An 18202-nucleotide genomic window follows, 5' to 3' on the forward strand; every position below is an offset into this window, starting at 1 on the left:
CTGGCGGACTTTAACTCCCAGAATTCCCCAGCCAGCTTGAATGACAATAGAGTGGTTTTCCTAGACAGAGGCCTCCAACCTTGGCTGCTTTAAGCTTGGCGCACTTTAACTTTGGGAGTTGAAGTCCTCCAGGCTTAAAGTGGTGAGGGTCGGAGACCGCTGCTTTAGACAGCCTCCATCCCTGACTGCAAACCGAAGTTCTGCAGTGAAACATCAAACCCACCTCCCCACTTTTCCAGATCCTACAAAGCTTTTACTTGCAGATTGCAAGTGGTGGAGCAGTGAAGGTGACCAACTTCTCCCAGGAGCCTCCGAAAGCCTCACCTTTCCCTAGGTCGCCAATTCAGCCCGTTGCCCTCAAGGGAGAAATGCCAGATCACAACCTGGCTCCCCCAAACAGCCCCTCCTGCAAGGGGAGCAGCAAAGGGAAATATCCCCAACGCCCCTCAAAAGGATGGGAAGGGAGGCACTGAAGTAGAAGTAGAGGCTGTGTTAGCTGGAGCAGAGAGGAAAAGGGAGGAGGGGAAAGAATGCCCGCTAGAGGGAAGGGATGGCACAATGCCCGCCAGAGGGAAGGTGGCATACTTACCCCATTAATGAGTGGAGAGAGCAGCTCCCTGGCACATGGTGGGCGACCTCTGTCAGTCCAGGGCACAAGGGCGCATGCAAAGTAGGAGTTAGGGAAGCGGTTAGTGCACCTGTGGTGGACTTTGGGGAAGATTAGTTGGTTATTATCCAGCTTTTCCAAGGACAGGCAAACAGGATGGGGGAGGGATGGCACACCCCCACCCAGAGGCTTCGGAGGAAAGCTTCAAGGGACACACCGCACGCACTGACTCCGGAATCAACCGGGGCCACACCAAGCCATAGAGTTTGCTCTCAGTCCTGCTGGAGCTCCTCACAACCCTTGGACAAATGGATATTAGTCCCCCACCCCAATGAGATCAATCAATCTGAATAGAGCAGGAAGGGACCTTGGAGGTCTTCTAGTCCAGCCCCCTGCTCAAGCAAGAGTCCCTATATATCATTTCAGACAAGTGGCTGTCCAGTCTCTTCTTAAAAACCTCCAGTGATGAAGCAGCCACAACTTCTGGAAGTAAGCTGTTCCACTGGCTAATTGCCCCCACTGTTAGGAAGTTAAGTTAGTTGCAGAAAAGAGCAACAAAGATGATAAGAGGACAGAGATAGAATAGAATGTGCTGGAAGGGACCTTCAAGTCCAGCCCCCTTCTCAAGCAGGTGACCCTATTTCAGATAATAACTATCCAGTCTCTTCTTAAAAAACCTCCAGTGGAAGCACCCATAACTTCTGAAGGCAACTTCTTCTTCCACTGGCTAATTGTCCTCCCTGTTAGGAAGTTTCTCCTTCATTCCAGGTTGCTTCTCTCCTTGATTAGTTTCCACCCATTGTTTCTTGTCCTGCCCTCTGGTGCTTTGGAAAATAGGTTGACCGACCCATTCTTCTTTGTGGCAAATATTAGAAGACTGCTATTAGGTCACCCCTAGTCCTTTTTTTCTCTAGACCGGCCCTGCTCAATTCCTGCAACTGTTCTTCATAGGTTTTTGTCTCCAGGCCTTTAATCATCTTCGTTGCTCTTCTCTGCACTTTACCCAAAGTCTCAACATCTTTTTTTATAATGCGGTGACCAAAACTGGATGCAGCACTCCATGTGCGGTCTTATTAAGGTTTTATAAAGCAGCATTAATACTTCACGTGATTTTGATTCTGTGCCTCTGTTTATACAAGCAAGGATTGCATTCGCTTTTTTGGCTGCTGCCACACACTGCTGGCATCCTATTTGAGTGATCTCGTTTGAAAGACAAGGTGGATTATAAAAATACAAATATGAGGATGGTGTATTCATTTAAAACCTCAAGGTTTTGGCTTGACGCACCACAGACAGCAGGAAAGTGATTTTGCTGCTTCCTTTTTCCGATCTGGCGCTTGTGCCAGATTCCACTGACTTCTCCCCAGGCAAGTCCTGGCCCCACCTGGCTCCCCACTCCTGATCAGCCAGACGGTCAGCCAAGGGTTGCCCTCTGCTGCGCTCAAAATGTAGTCACATTATCATCTCTGCTGGCCTTTGTCTCTCCAATGGACACCCCCAATTCTGCTGCTTCTCCAGCCCCTTTGGACCCCAGTGCTCTTCAGGACTGACTTTGGCTCTTTATGGGACTGGCCAATGCCTCCATCTGGCCTCTGAATGCTTGGATTTTATTATTTTATTTTATTATTATTTTATTATTTTATTTTATTTTATTTTATTTTATTTTATTATTTTATTTATTATTTTATTTTATTATTTTATTTTATTATTTTATTATTTTATTTTATGATTTTATTATTTTATTTTATTATTTTAGTATTTTATTTTATTATTTTAGTATTTTATTTTAGTATTTTATTTTATTTTAGTATTTTATTTTATTTTAGTATTTTATTTATTTTATTTTAGTATTTTATTTATTTTATTTTAGTATTATTTTATTTTATTTTTTATTATATTATTATTTTATTATTTTGTATTTTATTGTTGTGTATTTTATTTATTTATTTATTTATTTATTTGGTATTTTATTTTATATTTTAAGTTATTTTATTTTATTTTATTTTTTGTTTTATTTTAGTATTATTTTATTTTATTTTTTATTATATTATTATATTATTATTTTATTATTTTGTATTTTATTGTTTTGTATTTTATTTATTTATTTGGTATTTTATTTTATTTTATATTTTATTTTATTTTATATTTTATTTTATATTTTAAGTTATTTTATTTATTTCATCAAGCATGTATTAGATAACATATATATATATATATATATATATATATATATATATATATATATATATATATATATATATATATATATATATATATATATATATATATATATATATATATATATATATATATGTTTATTTTATTTATTTATTTATTATTAGCGTTTATATACCGCCCCCTCTCCCGAAAGGGACTCGGGGCGGTGTACAGTCCGTATTAAAATACAACAGATTAAAACGTAGAAATAACTATATAAATACATGTATAAGAGGAGGGTAAAATATGCCAAACTGTACAGCTAATAAATAAATCAATACAAAAGTTTAAAATATCAAGTTAAATTTAAAACAATATCCCCCTACCAACCAGTAAGAATGTGTATGCCAGGAGGTAGACGTTAAAATTATGCCAAACCAGCCAGTCGGAACAGGTGTGTCTTCAGTTTCTGTCGGAAGGAGCGGAGGTCAGTAGTGGTTCTAATATCGGGGGGGAGGTCATTCCAGAGGGTTGGGCCCATCACAGAGAAGGCCCTACTCCTTGGTGTTGCCCGTTGGCATTGCCTCGTGGACGGCACCAGGAGAAGGCCCTCCCTGTGAGAGCGGATTGGCCGCAGGGATGTATGTGGGAGGATGCGATCCCGCAGGTAACTAGGCCCTATGCCATGGAGCGCTTTAAAGATGGTGATCAGAACCTTGAAACGCACCCGAAAGACCACAGGTAGCCAGTGCAGCTCGCGCAGGAGAGGTGTTACGTGGGAGTACCTAGTACTCCCCATGACTACCCGCGCGGCTGCGTTCTGGACTAGCTGCAGTCTTCGGGCGCGTCCCAAGGGAAGCCCCACATGTATATACATGATTTTGGATACATGAAATGGATACAAATAAAAAGGGACATTAGGACGGGGACGGTAGGCACTCTTAAGGTACGCTTATGCACGCCCCTTACAGACCTCTTAGGAATGGGGTGAGGTCAACAGTAGACAGGCTAAGGTTAAAGTTTTGGGGGTTTGGGGAAGAAACCACAGAGTCAGGTAGAGCATTCCAGGCATGGACCCCTCTGTTGCTGAAGTTGTATTTTCCGCAATCAAGTTCGGAACAGTTTACCATAAGTTTGTATCTATTGTGTGCTCCTTTGTTGTTGCAGTTGAGTTGAAGTAGTCATTGACTACTTGGTAGGATGTTATAGCAGATGATTTTATGTACTATGCTTAGATCAGACCGAAGACGGCAAAGTTCTAAGTTGTCTAAGGCCAAAATTTCAAGTCTTGTGGCATAAAGGATTCTGTTGCGCGCAGAGGGGTGGAGGACATGTCTCCCCTTCTGTGCCCCTGGGGCCCTGCCAGGTCTGCCGTATCCAGCGAGGCTGGGAGAGCCACTCCACCTTTGCACATTTGCGGAGACTCCGGTGTGTGTGTGGGGGCTAACAAATTGCAGCCTTCTATGCTTCTTCCTGTCTCTAAGGCCCCTGGTGTCAAATTCAGGGGCCTTAGAGACAGGAAGATGGGGAATTTGCATCCTGGGGAAGGACTGCACTGTCCCTCAAAGCGAGGAGGAGGAGGAGGAGAGCTGTTGCATGTTAGAAATGCAATGTCCTGCTCATCTTTTAAAAAATGGATTAGATCAGGGGTGTCAGACTGGATTTCTTTGAGGGCCGGATTAGCATTGTAGTTCTCCTGTGCGCCCCCACACCCCTGTTTGGGCCGGCAAAGTGCTGCGGGAGGCTGTCCAGGCTGAAAACGGGCCATGCGTGGCCCCCGGCGCCCCGTTTTAGCTGCCAGTGGCACTGCAGGCTGGTCCTTTGCTATTTGGAGGCTGGCACTGCAGGCCAGATTTAAGCATCATGGCCCTTGAGTTTGACACCACTGGATTAGATGATTGAACTGGCATAAAATACTTTTTTAAAAAAATATTTCCATTTTTAAAAAAGCTGGAAAATCCTGGAAGCATGATTTGGAAAAGAGATGGGTTGTTACCCGTTTGCACCAGTTAGGGCGAACCGGTAGTGGAAATTGCGACTGATTGCTGAACCGGTAGAGACGGCAGGCTCAGCATGCCCCCGAACTGGTGCCCTGGTTGCCACGGCATGTATTTTTGACATTTTTAATGTTCTGCACAGGGGTGAAATCCAGCAGGTTCTGACAGGTTCTGGAGAACCAATAGTGGAATTTTTGAGTAGTTTGGAGAACCGGCAAACGCCGCCTCTGGCTGGTCCCACAGCGGGGAGGTTATGGGGATTTTGCAGTATCCTTCCCCTGCTACGCCCACCAAGCCATGCTCACAGAACCGGTAGTAGAAAAAAGAATTTCATCACTGATTCTGTCCATGCGCAGACCTATTTACAGGCAATTGCACCCACGTGAAGAGTGCGGGCAAATCGCACTCGCACCGAACCGGCAATAATACCAACAGAAACCCATCCCTGGTTTGGATCCTAAGGAATGTTGGAAGAAATGTCCTTCTGGGTTCAGTTCCAAGTGGGGAAAAAGACACTGGAAACATGGAGGCTATTTAGAAAGATGGTTTAATGGTGGAGAAGATCACATGCTTTGAGGCCCTGGGCAAAAGAGCACATGGAGTGGAGAGAGGGGTATATTTATATGCTCTCTTGGGCCATAGAGTTTCCTGTTCCTGTACAAGAAATGTATCCCATTGGCTGTCAGACTCCCAGGGGGCGGGGGTCTTAGCTAACTCTGTAGGCTGTCTGAGTCCCAGGCTTGGTTGAGCCTTGCTGGGTGATGTAATCTTCCCAGGTGCCATGTGGTGAGATGGGTAGAGGACTAATCCTATCATGTCTCGAGGACCTTGTCTTAATCCCCATCACCCTGGAGCCGAAGGGGAGGCAGGGAGCTACTTTGTCTTTAAAACCATGTTTCTCCTTTTCTCATCCAGAGAAACATAATATTCTGCCTTTTTAATATTTCCTAGGATATTTCATTCTTCTAGGAGAGGGGTGGGTGCTAACTCCTGTAGGGAGAGACGTGTGGCACCACCTCCAGCCTCCCAACCAGGGGTGGGTTGCTACTGGCATTGCTACCAGTTTGGTGCCTCGAAGATTTTGCGTGCACGCACATTTGCAAATAAAAAGGTCTGCGCGTGCGCAAAACCTTTAAAAAATGGGTGGGGGGGAATAACTTTTTCCACTGAAAATTAATAATAATAATAATAATTTATTAAATTTCTAGACCGCCCCCTCTCCCCTTGTTTTTGCGCAGAAGCAAAAAACAAGATGGCAGCCCCGTAGTTGCTGCTGGTTACAGTGACCCAGGCTGCCAAGTTAGTACCAGTTTAGCCAAACCGGGCCGAACCGGGCCAAACCCACCTCTGCTCCCAACTATTCACTTCTGGCTTGGCTTCCTAGGACGGAGGCAGGAACCTCCAGCTGCTTTCAAGTTGGATTCCACACACACAAACACCCGCCCACCCCAATCCAGTGTATTTGCACACTACGTTCTTCTGTGGCTTTAGCTCTTGGCCATTTCCACATCCTTCCCCCCCCACTCCCCCCAAACTCTGGAGACCAAACGCATTGCAAAATATGGCTGGGCAGGAAAGGAAGAGACCTTCCCCCGCCAGCTGGAACAGCAGCACATTGACCAGGAGTCTAAAAATAACTTCTCCGAGTTTTTTTCCCATCGGTGCCTTGGGACTCTAAGTCCCGAGAACGGCAAGCCTGCTTCGCCTTTCAGCCCCTCCCTCCTCTGCCTGCAAAAGACTGGAACCGGAACTTCTGGGGGCCAAGTCCCAGCGGAGCCAGGCGTAGACAATGGCGCACACAGAGAGGCAGCTACGGGCTCCCTTCCTTGGCTCTCCACCGGAGTTCCAGGATCGGGGAGCCTGGCAGGGAGGCGACCGGCAGGCTCTGGGGCTTAACGGTCAACCCAAATTCTGCTGCAAGAAAAGCCTGTGAAAATTAAGCTTTTAATTTTGTGCCTACCACTAATCTGATACCTATAAACCAGTGTTTCTCAAGCTTGGCCACTTTAACAGGCGCGGACTGCAACTCCCAAAATTCCCCAGCCAGCTGGCTGGGGAATTCTGGGAGTTGCAGTCCGCGCCTCTTAAAGTGGCCAAGTTTGAGAAATAAACAATGAGTGACACTTCTAGTGAGTTTCTGTGTAGCACTGGATACGTTCTCTAGGACATAAGTAAAGTTCCTGTCTCCTCCTGACTGATTTCTTCCAGCCCCCCTGCTTTAAATCTTTCAGGAAGTGACAATTTATCGTGCAGATCTTCCAGTCCTCGACTTACGACAGTTCACTTAGTTCAAACTTACAACAACACTGAAAAAAGTGACTTATGACCATTTTTCCCCCCACAGTGACAACCTTCGTAACATCCCCATGATCAAAATTCAGACTCTTGCCAGAGACTCAAATTTATGACGGTCGCGATCCGCCTTTGCGACCTTCTGACAAGCGAAGTCAACGGGGAAGCCAGATTCACTTAACACCCGGGTTACTAACTGCAGCGACTCATGTAACAACTCTGGCAAGAAATGTCATAAAACAGGGGGGAAACTCACTGAACAACAGAAAATTTGGGGGTTCAATTGCGTTCTTGAGTTAAGGACTATCTATATACATCTAGTCCTTGACTTACAGTGAGTTACTTAGCAGCCATTTGAACTCCCCTCCAAAAGATACTATTACCAAAGTTCTGACGGCTAGCCAACACCCCTCCTGGTCACATAACCACATTTTGGGGGTTTGGTAAGTGGCCTGCATGTTAGGACTCTTTGCAGCATTCCGTGGTTCCTTCTGTTTTTTGTCCAAAAGGCCTCATAGCAAAAATCAGTTTTCTTAATAACCGCCACAAACAACAGTTGTAAAATTGGTTCAGTCATATGATGAAACACTTTATGACCAGCACGTGACATGACCATGAGGCGTATCACCTCTGTAATGGACATAAGTCGAGGACTACCGTATTCTCCCCAAAATAAACCTAACCAGAAAATAAGCCCTAGAATGATTTTTCCAGGATGCTCGTAATATAAGCCCTACCCCCAAAATAAGCCCCAGTTAAGGTTGTCAGCCAGATCGACACATTTAGAACTGTATTTCCCCCCCCCCCCCCAAAAAAAAAAAAATCAGACCTAACCAGAAAATAAGCCATACTGCATCTTTTGGAGCAAAAATTAATATAATTATACCTTATTTTCAGGGAAATACGGTACCTGTAAAAAGCTCGTGGCGATGTACCCACCTCCTATTTATCCTCATCACAACAGCCCTATGAGGCAGGTTTGGCTGCAAAGAGGCAACTGGCCCAAAGCCACAGGGAACGACTGTGCGGGGGTGTGGGGACCAGAGCCATATGACAGTTTAGCCCCCACTGACCTTTTGGGGAAAAGGGGAGGGTAGAAGCTGCAGCCCAGCACTCTGGAGCAAATGGCCCCAGCAGTGGCAACCTTGGGTCTGGGAGGAGTGCTGTGGGGTGCAGGAGATTGGCTTCAAGTGCATCTGTTGGAGGTGACAATCAAGACCCCCCACTCCCCCCCCCGCAAAAGGACCTGGTCCCTGGGAACTTCACCACATCCACCCAGGCTCCTGAAAGTGGTGGTCTTTGTCCCTCTGCCTTCCCTGCTTGGTTTCTGGCTCCTGCTGGCCCCTTTCCTAAGTAATCCTGCCCCCCTCTCAGCCCAGCTCTTGACCTTTTGCAAAAGGGACATCTAGAGAGCAGCTACGCACCCTCAGGATTCCCTCCTGGTTCTCACAATAGTTGGGGATCCTTGCCCACTGGACCAAGGCAAGTTATGGCCACAGACGTACATCCTCGTCTTATGCTCAGGACCAGAGTCCAATTTTGCATCCAGTCTGACCACAGTGGGAAAAGAGGAGACCGTTCAGAGGACAGCAACCAAGGTGGGAAGGACCCCGGAAGGAGAGCAGGAGGAATATCTGAAGCCCTTCTTCGTCCTGCTCTACAGGACCAAAGACTGCAGGGAGACAAAGGGCTTCCCTTCAGGTAGAAGAAGGATTGTTCAAACTTTTTCCAAGACAAGAAAAAAAAAGAGGGACTGAAATTTCAGGGAAGTGAATTTTCGGTTGGGCGCCTGGAAGAATTTTCCAGCTTTAAGTGCTGTTCAACATGGGAACATACTACATTGTGAGGTGACTACTGGAAGAGTTTAAACAGAAGCTGGGCGGCGAACTGTTGGGAATCAATTTAAGTGCAAGATTCTGGACTAGATGATCTCTGAGGTTCCTTCCAAACGTCCATTAAGGTAAAGGTTCCCCTTGCAAATATGTGCCAGCTGTTCCCGACTCTAGGGGGTGATACTCATATCCGTTTCTAAGCCGAAGAGCCAGCGCTGTCCGAAGACATCTCTGTGGTCATATGGCTGGAATGACTCAATGGCGAAGGAGCGTGGAACGCCTTCCCACCAAAGGTGGGTTCCTATTTTTCTACTTGCATTTTGTACTGCTTTCGAACTGCTAGGTTGGCAGAAGCTGGGACAAGTCACAGGAGCTCACTCCATTACGTGGCGCTAGGGATTCGAACCGCCGACCTTTTTGATCGATGAGCTTAGCATCTTAGCCACATACCCTTTCCAGAGTTTCTAACAATTCACTTAACCAAGGAACGAGCAGCTCCATTTGCAATCTTATTCGTCTTTCTTGGGATTTAGCTTGGTGAGTTTAATTTGATGACTTGGCCTATTATGTCTAGTTTTTCAGATGTGACTGTGCTGAATAAGAAAATGTTGGCAACCAAGCTCCAGAGCATGAACAACTCCCCATTTGATTCAAAGCCAATCAATAAGGTAAGTTTATGCTTCAATATACCATGAGAATCTGGAAATTAGGTTGCCTCAGTAACCATCTAAGGCAGGGGTGTCCAAACCTGGGAACTTTAAGACTTGTGGACTTCAACTCCCAGAATTCCCCAGCCAGCCATGGCTGGCTGGGGAATTCTGGGAGTTGAAGTCCACAAGTCTTAAAGTTCCCAAGTTTGAACACCCCTGATCTAAGGCATACTGGACAAGCTGAATCAAAACGGTTAGCCACACTGTTCAATATATTGACAAATTTGTTGTATAAACTGGGTTAATTCAGTGCAATCAGATTAACTGTGCTGCATAAACCCACAGTGTGCTCCCTCCTTGAGACACAGACCTCAGCCCCAGGGGCTCCGGGTCAATTTGCCACGGCCAGCTCACTCCGGCCATTGCGTCACAGCCAAATTGCCACCGCCAATTCATGGCAGGAGAACTCACTGCGTAACAAGAGTTAGACTAAGAAACAGTGGAAGAGAATCATTGAAGAAAGGGTGCAAAAGAAGGGACAAAATGAAATGGGAATGACAAACACGAAAGTGTTTTTTTTGTTTATTTTAAATAAGTAAATTGAATTGCTAAATTGCCCCACGATGAGTTGCCCCACGGCAGATTGTCCTGCAGTGAATTGCGGTGGTTGTCCCTTTCCGCATTCTGGCCCAGGTTGATGGAGCAGTTAGTGAAGCAGAAATATTGGCACTCCAGCGGCAGAGACCCCCAGGGGACCATCCTCACAGTCTCACACACACACACACACCGGGGTCAGACCTTTGCCCACCTTCCCCCCAAACTCCGCGGAGGCTGTGCAGAACTTCTGACTGGCCTTGAAAAGGAGGACAACTGAGATCTTACCTATCGGGCACTCCTCCTGTTGCTGTCTCCATCCTGGGCAGCAGACAAATCCAGAGGACCTGCAGAGGAGACGGAATTCAGTGAGAGAAAGTACTAAGGACCTTCACATCCCAGGCCAAGCAAAAAGACACTTGCCAAGGCTCCTGAACACTTGGAAAGGCCCCCGTTTTTGTGAAAAATGGGTTGGGAAACGGACTGGTTTTTTTTGCAAAAAAATGGGGGCATTTCCCCCTTCCTCCAGCCCAGCTGAAGCTTGCAGAGTGCTTCTGGAGGCTGGGGGAAGGGAAAAACGCCTCAGTTTTTGTGAAAAACAGCCCATCTCTGGGACCTCTCTGGGACTGGAATGCGCACACCATTAAAAAAAGGGGGGGAAATGGGGAGGGGCCAACGTCGCGACGACACAATGTGTGGTCTCGACTTTCCCGAGACCGCCGTTGATTCTTTTATTGCTACATGGTCCCAATGGACCTAAGCTGTCCTGTAGAGACGGTGACAGGGAGACAATTCCTTGCTTGTCTCAGGGACATCGCAAAGTCCCTGATTGACCCAAGGGAAGCTCTCCAAGTTGGCGATAAGCACACAGCCCTGTGCTGACAAAGTCGGAGACGGCTCCAGAAAGAATGGCAGCTGAAAGTGAGTCCATCTGGTGAGGCTTTTTTCTTTTTGAAAATGATTGCCCAAAGGATTTTTTAAAAGATAAATTAGTCCTTTAAATAATTTCCCCCCCCCCAAAAAAGGGGGGGGAATTACATTTTTTCAATGAAGATTGTTCTGAGCATGTGCAGAACAGAAAATAAAGATGGCAGTGTCGAGGATAGAAGCGGTATGGTCTCGTGTCCGGTTGAGTTACTACCTATTTGGCCGAACTGTACCATACTGGTAGGAACCCACCTCTGGTCTCAGCCCTCTGAAGATGGCAAACAAACGAAAACGACAGCTTATACCAAAGTAAGCAAAGCACAGTTGTGAAAATACAACCAACAGCAACATGGCTAAAACCAGGGGAAAACTTCCAGCCATAAACCCTTTCCATCAGTCCCCCGATGGCTGCATCCAATTGTAAAGTTAGCACCCACCCATCTCCTAGACCAGTGGCTCTCAACCTGTGGGTCGGGACCCCTTTGGGGGTCGAATGATCCTTTCACAGGGGTCGCCTAAGACCATCGGAAAACACATATTTTCGATGGTCTTAGGAACCGAGACACCAATTTTATGGTTGGGGGTCACCACAACATGAGGAACTGTATTAAAGGGTCATGGCATTGGGAAGGTTGAGAACCACCGTCCTAGAAGAATGAAATATTTTGAGAAATATTTAGAAAGGCAGAATGTTATATTTTCCTGGATGAGAAATGGAGAAACATGTTCATGGGAAGCAGCCCCCACCTTCCTGAAGAGCCCACAGCAGATGTCAACACTTAAGAGATAAAGAGATAGATAGCTCTATTCATAAGTAAATTCCTTGTAGCAAGGTCTGAAGAAAGGTAGGATTAAGCCTCAGCCACAATAGGAATGGCCCAACAAGCCCCTTCATTGCATCAGCAGACCATATTTCAACCAAACATAGCTCAAACTGCTAGGATTTGTACATGGCTCCATGGGAGTCTGACAACAGCCAATAGAATACATGTCCTTGCACAGGAACAGGAAGCTCAAGTGCAAAAGAAGGTATTAACCCTCCTCCCCTCTCAGCTCCATGGGTTCAGGTGCACCAAAGAACTATGTGTTTGGTGGTTCTGCTTCATCATTAAACCATCTTTCCAAACATCTCCATGTTTTGGAAGCAATATCCATCTCTAAATCATGAATGATGAGCTGCAGCCTTCAAAGGCTGCCCATCCCTAATTTGACATTTTTAACCATAAAACCTTAGGGCTGGAAGTGACCCCGGAGGTCTTCTAGTTTACCTCCTGCCCAAGGCAAGAGGTTTTTTTTTTTTAAAAAAAAATTCTATTAAAACTTTAGTGCTTAATGGACATTGTGTCATCTGGGTAATTATTGCTTAATCATTATAAATTTACATTCTTAATCCCCACAATCTTTTTTTTCCAACCGCTGGTAAAAATAGATTCCACGTTTGATAACGATCTGCATCTTCTCTCTGTTTAAAACATTTTCAATGTCAATCTGTCCATTTCCGCACAATCTCATCTCTTCTTGACTATCTCTTCATCTCGCGGTGTATCTTCATTTTCCCAGTATTGTGTGAATATAATACTTGCTGCTGTGAAAACATGTAATATTAAACACGTTTTTTTTATCCATTTTCTCACCAAGGCCAGAGTTCTTATGCCCACATGACGGGGGGAGAGGGGGGCACGCCTAGCCATGCACCAGCCAGCTGATTTTCGGCTGTTTACGAACTTCCAGTAGGCCCATTGGGCTCATTTTTCACCCTCCCCAGGCTCCAGAGGCTTTCCTGGAGCCTGGGGAGGGTGAAAACTAGGGGTGGGTTCCTGCCAGTTCTAAGCTCTTCTATAGAAGAGGTTCCACAAATCTACCGTGCCGTTTAGAACCGGTTCCAGCTCCCTCCCCCCGCCCGTCCACACATCATCAAGATGAAGAGCGAGAGGAGGAATTCTGGGAGTTGAAGTCCACAAGTCTTAAAGCTGTCAAGTTTGAACACCCCTGGGTTTTTTTCCTAAAGGGTTAGGGGTGCAAGGGTCTTGTAACTTGACAGCTTTAAGATTTGCACACTTCAATGCCAGAGTTCCTGAGCCAACATGACTGGAGGAGGAATTCTGGGAGTTGAAGTCCACAAGTCTTAAAGCTGTCAAGTTTGAACATCCCTGGGTTTTTTTTTCTAAAGGGTTAGCGGTGCAAGGGTCTTGTAACTTGACAGCTTTAAGATTTGCGTGCTTTAATGCCAGAGTTTCTGAGCCAATACTTTGGTTGCTAAGCAAGAGCGTTGTTAAGTGAGTTTCACCACATTTTACAAGTTGGCTATGCCCACCCAGTCACATGGCTGGCAAGCCACTCCCACCCGGTCACATGGCCAGCAAGCCACTCCCACCATCACAAGGCCAGCAAGCCACTCCCACAAAGCAGGCCACACCTACAGAAGAGGTTCTAAAAATTTTGAAACCCACCACTGGTGAAAACACACACACACACACACACCCATGAAGGAAATACCAAGCTCAGCTTAGAGGCGAGCAGCGTGATGTATGTTGGGGGGGGGAGCGTGGAGGGGCTGTGCATACATGTGCATGTGGGTCCGTGCAAACACACATGCTATCGCATGTGCTCACATTTTTGGCACCTAACAACTGCCTTATATTATCCTAGACCAATGTTTCTTAATCTTGGTGACTTTACGTCCTGTGGACTTCAACTCCCAGAATCCCCCAGCCAGCTATGCTGGCTGGGGGATTCTGGGAGTTGAAGTCCACAGGATGTAAACTCCCCAAGGTTGAGAAACACTGTCCTAGACCAAAGATGGTCCAATCTCCTTGAGGACCTCCAGCTATGAAACATTGCTCTCCAAGAGACAAGCTAAATACGTATCATCTTCCTCTTAAAACAATTCATGGAACAACTGAAGTTGAAGTTGCAACAGCCCTGAAAAGAGTGACTTCTTATGACTGGTCTTATGACTTGTGACTGTTGTGCCACCCCCACAGTCATGTGACCAGAATGTGGGTGCTGGGCAACTGGCATATTATTTATGATGGTTGCAGCATCCTTGGGTCACATGGCCAACATCTGTGACCTTTCCAGACGGCTTCTGACACACAGATTCAGTGGAGGAAGCCATGTTTGCTTAATGCCTGGGTGACTCAGTTAATTGCGGTGATTCATGTAACAGCAAAGGTTGAGACTTTTTTTTTGGGGGGGGCAAAAAGTTCAGAGAAGAGCAACTAAGATGATCAAAGGCCTGGAGACTGAAACATACGAAGAATGGCTGCAGGTTTTAGGTTTGGCTAGTCTAGAGAAAAGAAGAATTAGGGGGGGGGGGCATGCATTCCCATACTTGAGCGGCTGCCACAAAGAAGAAGGGGGCAACTTATTCTCCCAAGTACCAGAGGGCAGGTCAAGAAACAATGGTTGGAAACTAGTCAAGGAGAGAAGCAACCTGGAATTAAGGAGTGATTTCCTAACAGTGAGGGCAATTAACCAGTGGAACAGATTGCCACAAGAAGTTGTGGGTGGATGTCACTGGATGTTTTTAAAGAAGAGACTAGACAGTCACTTATCTGAAATGGTATAGGTTCTCCTACTTGAGCAAGGGGCTGGACTAGAAGACCTCCAAGGTCCCTTCCATATTCTATTCTATTCTATTCTATTCTATTCTTATTCTATTCTATTCTCTATACCCTACCCTACCCTACCCTATCTTCTCCTCTCCTCTCCATTCCATTCCATTCTATATTCTATACTATATCCTATCCTATCCTATGATATCTTATCCTATCCACTCCATTCTAGGCTATCCTATGCTTTGCTATTCTGTTCTATTTCCTATATTCTATATTCTATCCTATATTCTATCTTTTATCCTTTCCTATCCTATCCTCATCTATTCTATTCTATTCTATTCTATTCTATTCTATTCTATTCTCTATCCTATCCTATCCTATCTTCTCCTGTCCTCTCCTCTCAATTCCATTCCATTCTATATTCTATACTATATCCTATCCTATGTTATCTTTTCCTATCCACTCCATTCTATGCTATGCTATGCTTTGCTATTCTGTTCTATTTTCTATATTCTATATTCTATCCTATATCTTATATTCTATCTTTTATCCTATCCTATCCTCTCTATTCTATTCTATTCTATTCTAGTCTAGTCGTCTATATCCTATCCTATCCTAATTCCAATTCCATCCCATCCCATCCTACTAACTCCCCTTCACCTTGCACCTCCCTGGCTGCCCAGCACTTCTCCCTCTGAAGAAGTCATTCCAATGCATTCCTGTTCTTCTGAGGTGAATGGAGAGAGCCGGGAGGCTGAACAGCACAGAGAGACGATGCAGGAGGAAAGAAAGGAGACTCACTCACACCCATCTTTTGCCACTGAAATGGATGCAGGAAAACCGCACTCTGCCCAAAGGAATTTCCCTTGGAAGGCGATTCTAAAAGCAAATGGTCTTTGCTTTCACACTAAATAGTAAAAAATTGATAGGGGAAAAATGCAGGCGAATTCTTTCTGTAGGGTCTTGCAAATAAATGTCGAACTTTGACTTGTGAAAGCAGTTGCTGCTAAAAACAGCTGACACCCCAAACTCTTCTCCCTCACTTGGCTTTGCACAGACAGGAGGATAGGCAGAAATTATTAATAATACTACAGGACTGACAGTTTCCCAACAGCAAGCAGAGAAATCCATCTGTCTGGAGTTTCAGGATGCAACTGAAAGAATGAGCTTAATCTTCAGCTGTTGGGGCTGATTTGGGAGCTTCTATTTATCTACGGAATTCATACAAAAAATAAATAAATAAAAGAATCTTTCTTTGAAGTAATCTCTTGCTGACCTTAGGGACTCATCCATGGAGGATCTAAAACCACTTCATAAAGCCTTAGGAAGACCACACCTAGAGTACTGCATCCAGTTTTGGTCACCACACTATAAAAAAGATGTTGAGACTCTAGAAAAAGTGCAGAGAAGAGCAACCAGGATGATGAGGGGACTGGAGACTAAAACAGACGATGAACGGTTGCAGCAACTGGACGTGGCTAGTTTAATGAAAAGAAGGACCAGAGGGGACATGAGAGCAGTCTTCCAGTATTTGAGGGCTGCCCCAGAGAGGAGGGGGTCAAGCTATTTCCCAAAACACCTGAAGGCCAGACAAGGAATAATGAATGGAAACTGAACAAGGAGAGATTCAATCTGGAAATAAGGAGGAATCTCCTGACAGTGAGAACAATCAACCCATGGAACAGAAGTTGCCTTTGGAAGTTGTGGGAGCTTCATCACTGGAGGCTTTCAAGAAGAGACTGGACTGCCATCTGTCAGAAATGGTATAGGGTCTCCTGCTTGGGGAGGGGGGGGGCTGGACTAGATGACCTACAAGGTCCCTTCCAGATTCTATTCTATTCTATTCCATTCCATTCCATTTCTAATCCTAGTCCTAGTCCCAAAGCCATGTGCTCAACGTTTGGGTGCATGGCAACTGGCATGTATTCACCATGGTTGCACATCCCAGGGTCATGTGAATGCCACCCACAATCATCTCAGCCAGCTTCCGAGAAGCAAATTCATTGGGCGAGGGAGAGCTGGATTCCCTTAAGGAACAAAATTAACAACTGCAATGAATTGCTTAATAACCGTGGCAAAAGAAAAGGCTGCAGAATTGGGTATGACTCACACAACAACTGCCTTGCTTAGCAATCAAAATTCAAATCGCAAGTGAGGTCATAAGTTGAGGACTGTATCTGACCAATCATCTAGAATTGGAAAAACTGCAAATCTAGAGTAGTATCCTGGTGTCAGATTAAAATAGAGTAGAGTAGAGTATAGAATAGAATAGAATAGAATAGAATAGAAAAGAATAACATAACATAAGTTGGAAGGGACTTTGGAGGTCTTCTAGTCCAACCCCCTGCTTAGGCAGGAAACCCTATACCATTTCAGACAAAGAGTTGTCCAATCTCTTCTTTAAAACTTCCAATGTTGGAGCATTTACAACTTCTGGAGGCAAATTGTTCCACTGATTAATTGTTCTAACTGTCAGGAAATTTCTGCTTAGTTCTTAGCTGCTTCTCTCCTTGCTTAGTTTCCACCCATTGCTTCTTCTTTTTCCTTCAGGTGATTTGGAGAATAGCTTGACTCCCTCTTCTTTGTGGCAGCCTCTGAGATATTGGAACACTGCCATCATGTCACCCCTAGTCCTTCTTTTCATTAGATTAGAAAATACTCAATTCCTGTAACCGTTCATCGTATGTTTTAGCTTCCAGCCCCGTAATCCCCTTTGTTGCTCTTCTCTGCATTCTTTCTAGAGTATCTACATATTTTTTACATCATGACAACCAAAACTGGATGCAGTATTCCAAGTCTGGCCTTACTAAAGTACTATTAACCAGAGATGAAATTCAGCAGATTCTGGAGAACCGGTAGCGGAAATTTTGAGTAGTTGGGAGAACCAGCAAATGCCACCTCTGGCTGGCCCCAGAGTGCGGAGAGAATGGAGATTTGGCAGTTTCCTTCCCCTGCCACGCCCACCAAGCCTTGCCCACAGAACTGGTAGTAAAACAATTTGAATTTCACCACTGGTATTAACACTTCACGTGATCTTGATTCTATCCCTCTGTTTATGCAATAAATGAGTTTGGTGAATCTTTTCACTCCAGCCTCCCTCACATCTGGAGATCTGGCTTCATTTACTCCCCATCTACCTGCAACTTTGACGGCCTCGAGATCAAAAGAAATACGTACCAATAACAATATATGCCCCATTGCGAGACGTGGGATTTCATCCAAGGACCTGGTATCATATGAGCAATAAAAACATTTTATTCCATGTCGTTCCTTAATTTAAAAAATGCAGGCTGGAGGTTTGGATCTTGTTTTTTTTAAAAAAATTTATTCCTAATGGCTCTGTTCTTAATCTAGCTTCCCCATTCTGCTTCTGCGCTTCCCCAGGAAGGGCTCTTCAAAGGCCGCCTGTTAAATATTCGGACCGATAAAAGAAAGAGTAAAAATAGAACCGGCCCATCAGTGGCCATTCAAAGAATCTCCCTCAATCTGGGAGCCAGAACACAGTTTCCACCCTCCCTGTTCAGCAAGGGCAGGCCACTCTGGCTGGGGATGATAGGAGCTGCAATCCCCCATCCCCAGAGGGGAT

At 45.1% G+C, this 18202-nt stretch overlaps 1 protein-coding gene across 2 annotated transcripts in view; it reads right to left on the reverse strand.

The window, feature by feature from the left end:
* SCARF2 (scavenger receptor class F member 2) overlaps positions 1-18202 on the reverse strand; it is a 74768-nt gene that overhangs the window by 39741 nt on the left and 16825 nt on the right. Inside the window, exon 2 of one of the 2 annotated variants that reach the window (XM_081966882.1) lies at positions 10418-10476. In XM_081966882.1, the coding sequence (XP_081823008.1) occupies positions 10418-10476 (59 nt within the window). Of the gene's footprint in view, positions 1-104; positions 336-10417; positions 10477-18202 lie in introns of those variants that run through there. The other variant, XM_081966883.1, reaches the window with a different exon arrangement.

The sequence above is a fragment of the Natrix helvetica genome (genome assembly GCF_964273705.1).
Source record: "Natrix helvetica genome assembly, chromosome: 14".
Taxonomy (NCBI): domain Eukaryota; kingdom Metazoa; phylum Chordata; class Lepidosauria; order Squamata; family Natricidae; genus Natrix; species Natrix helvetica.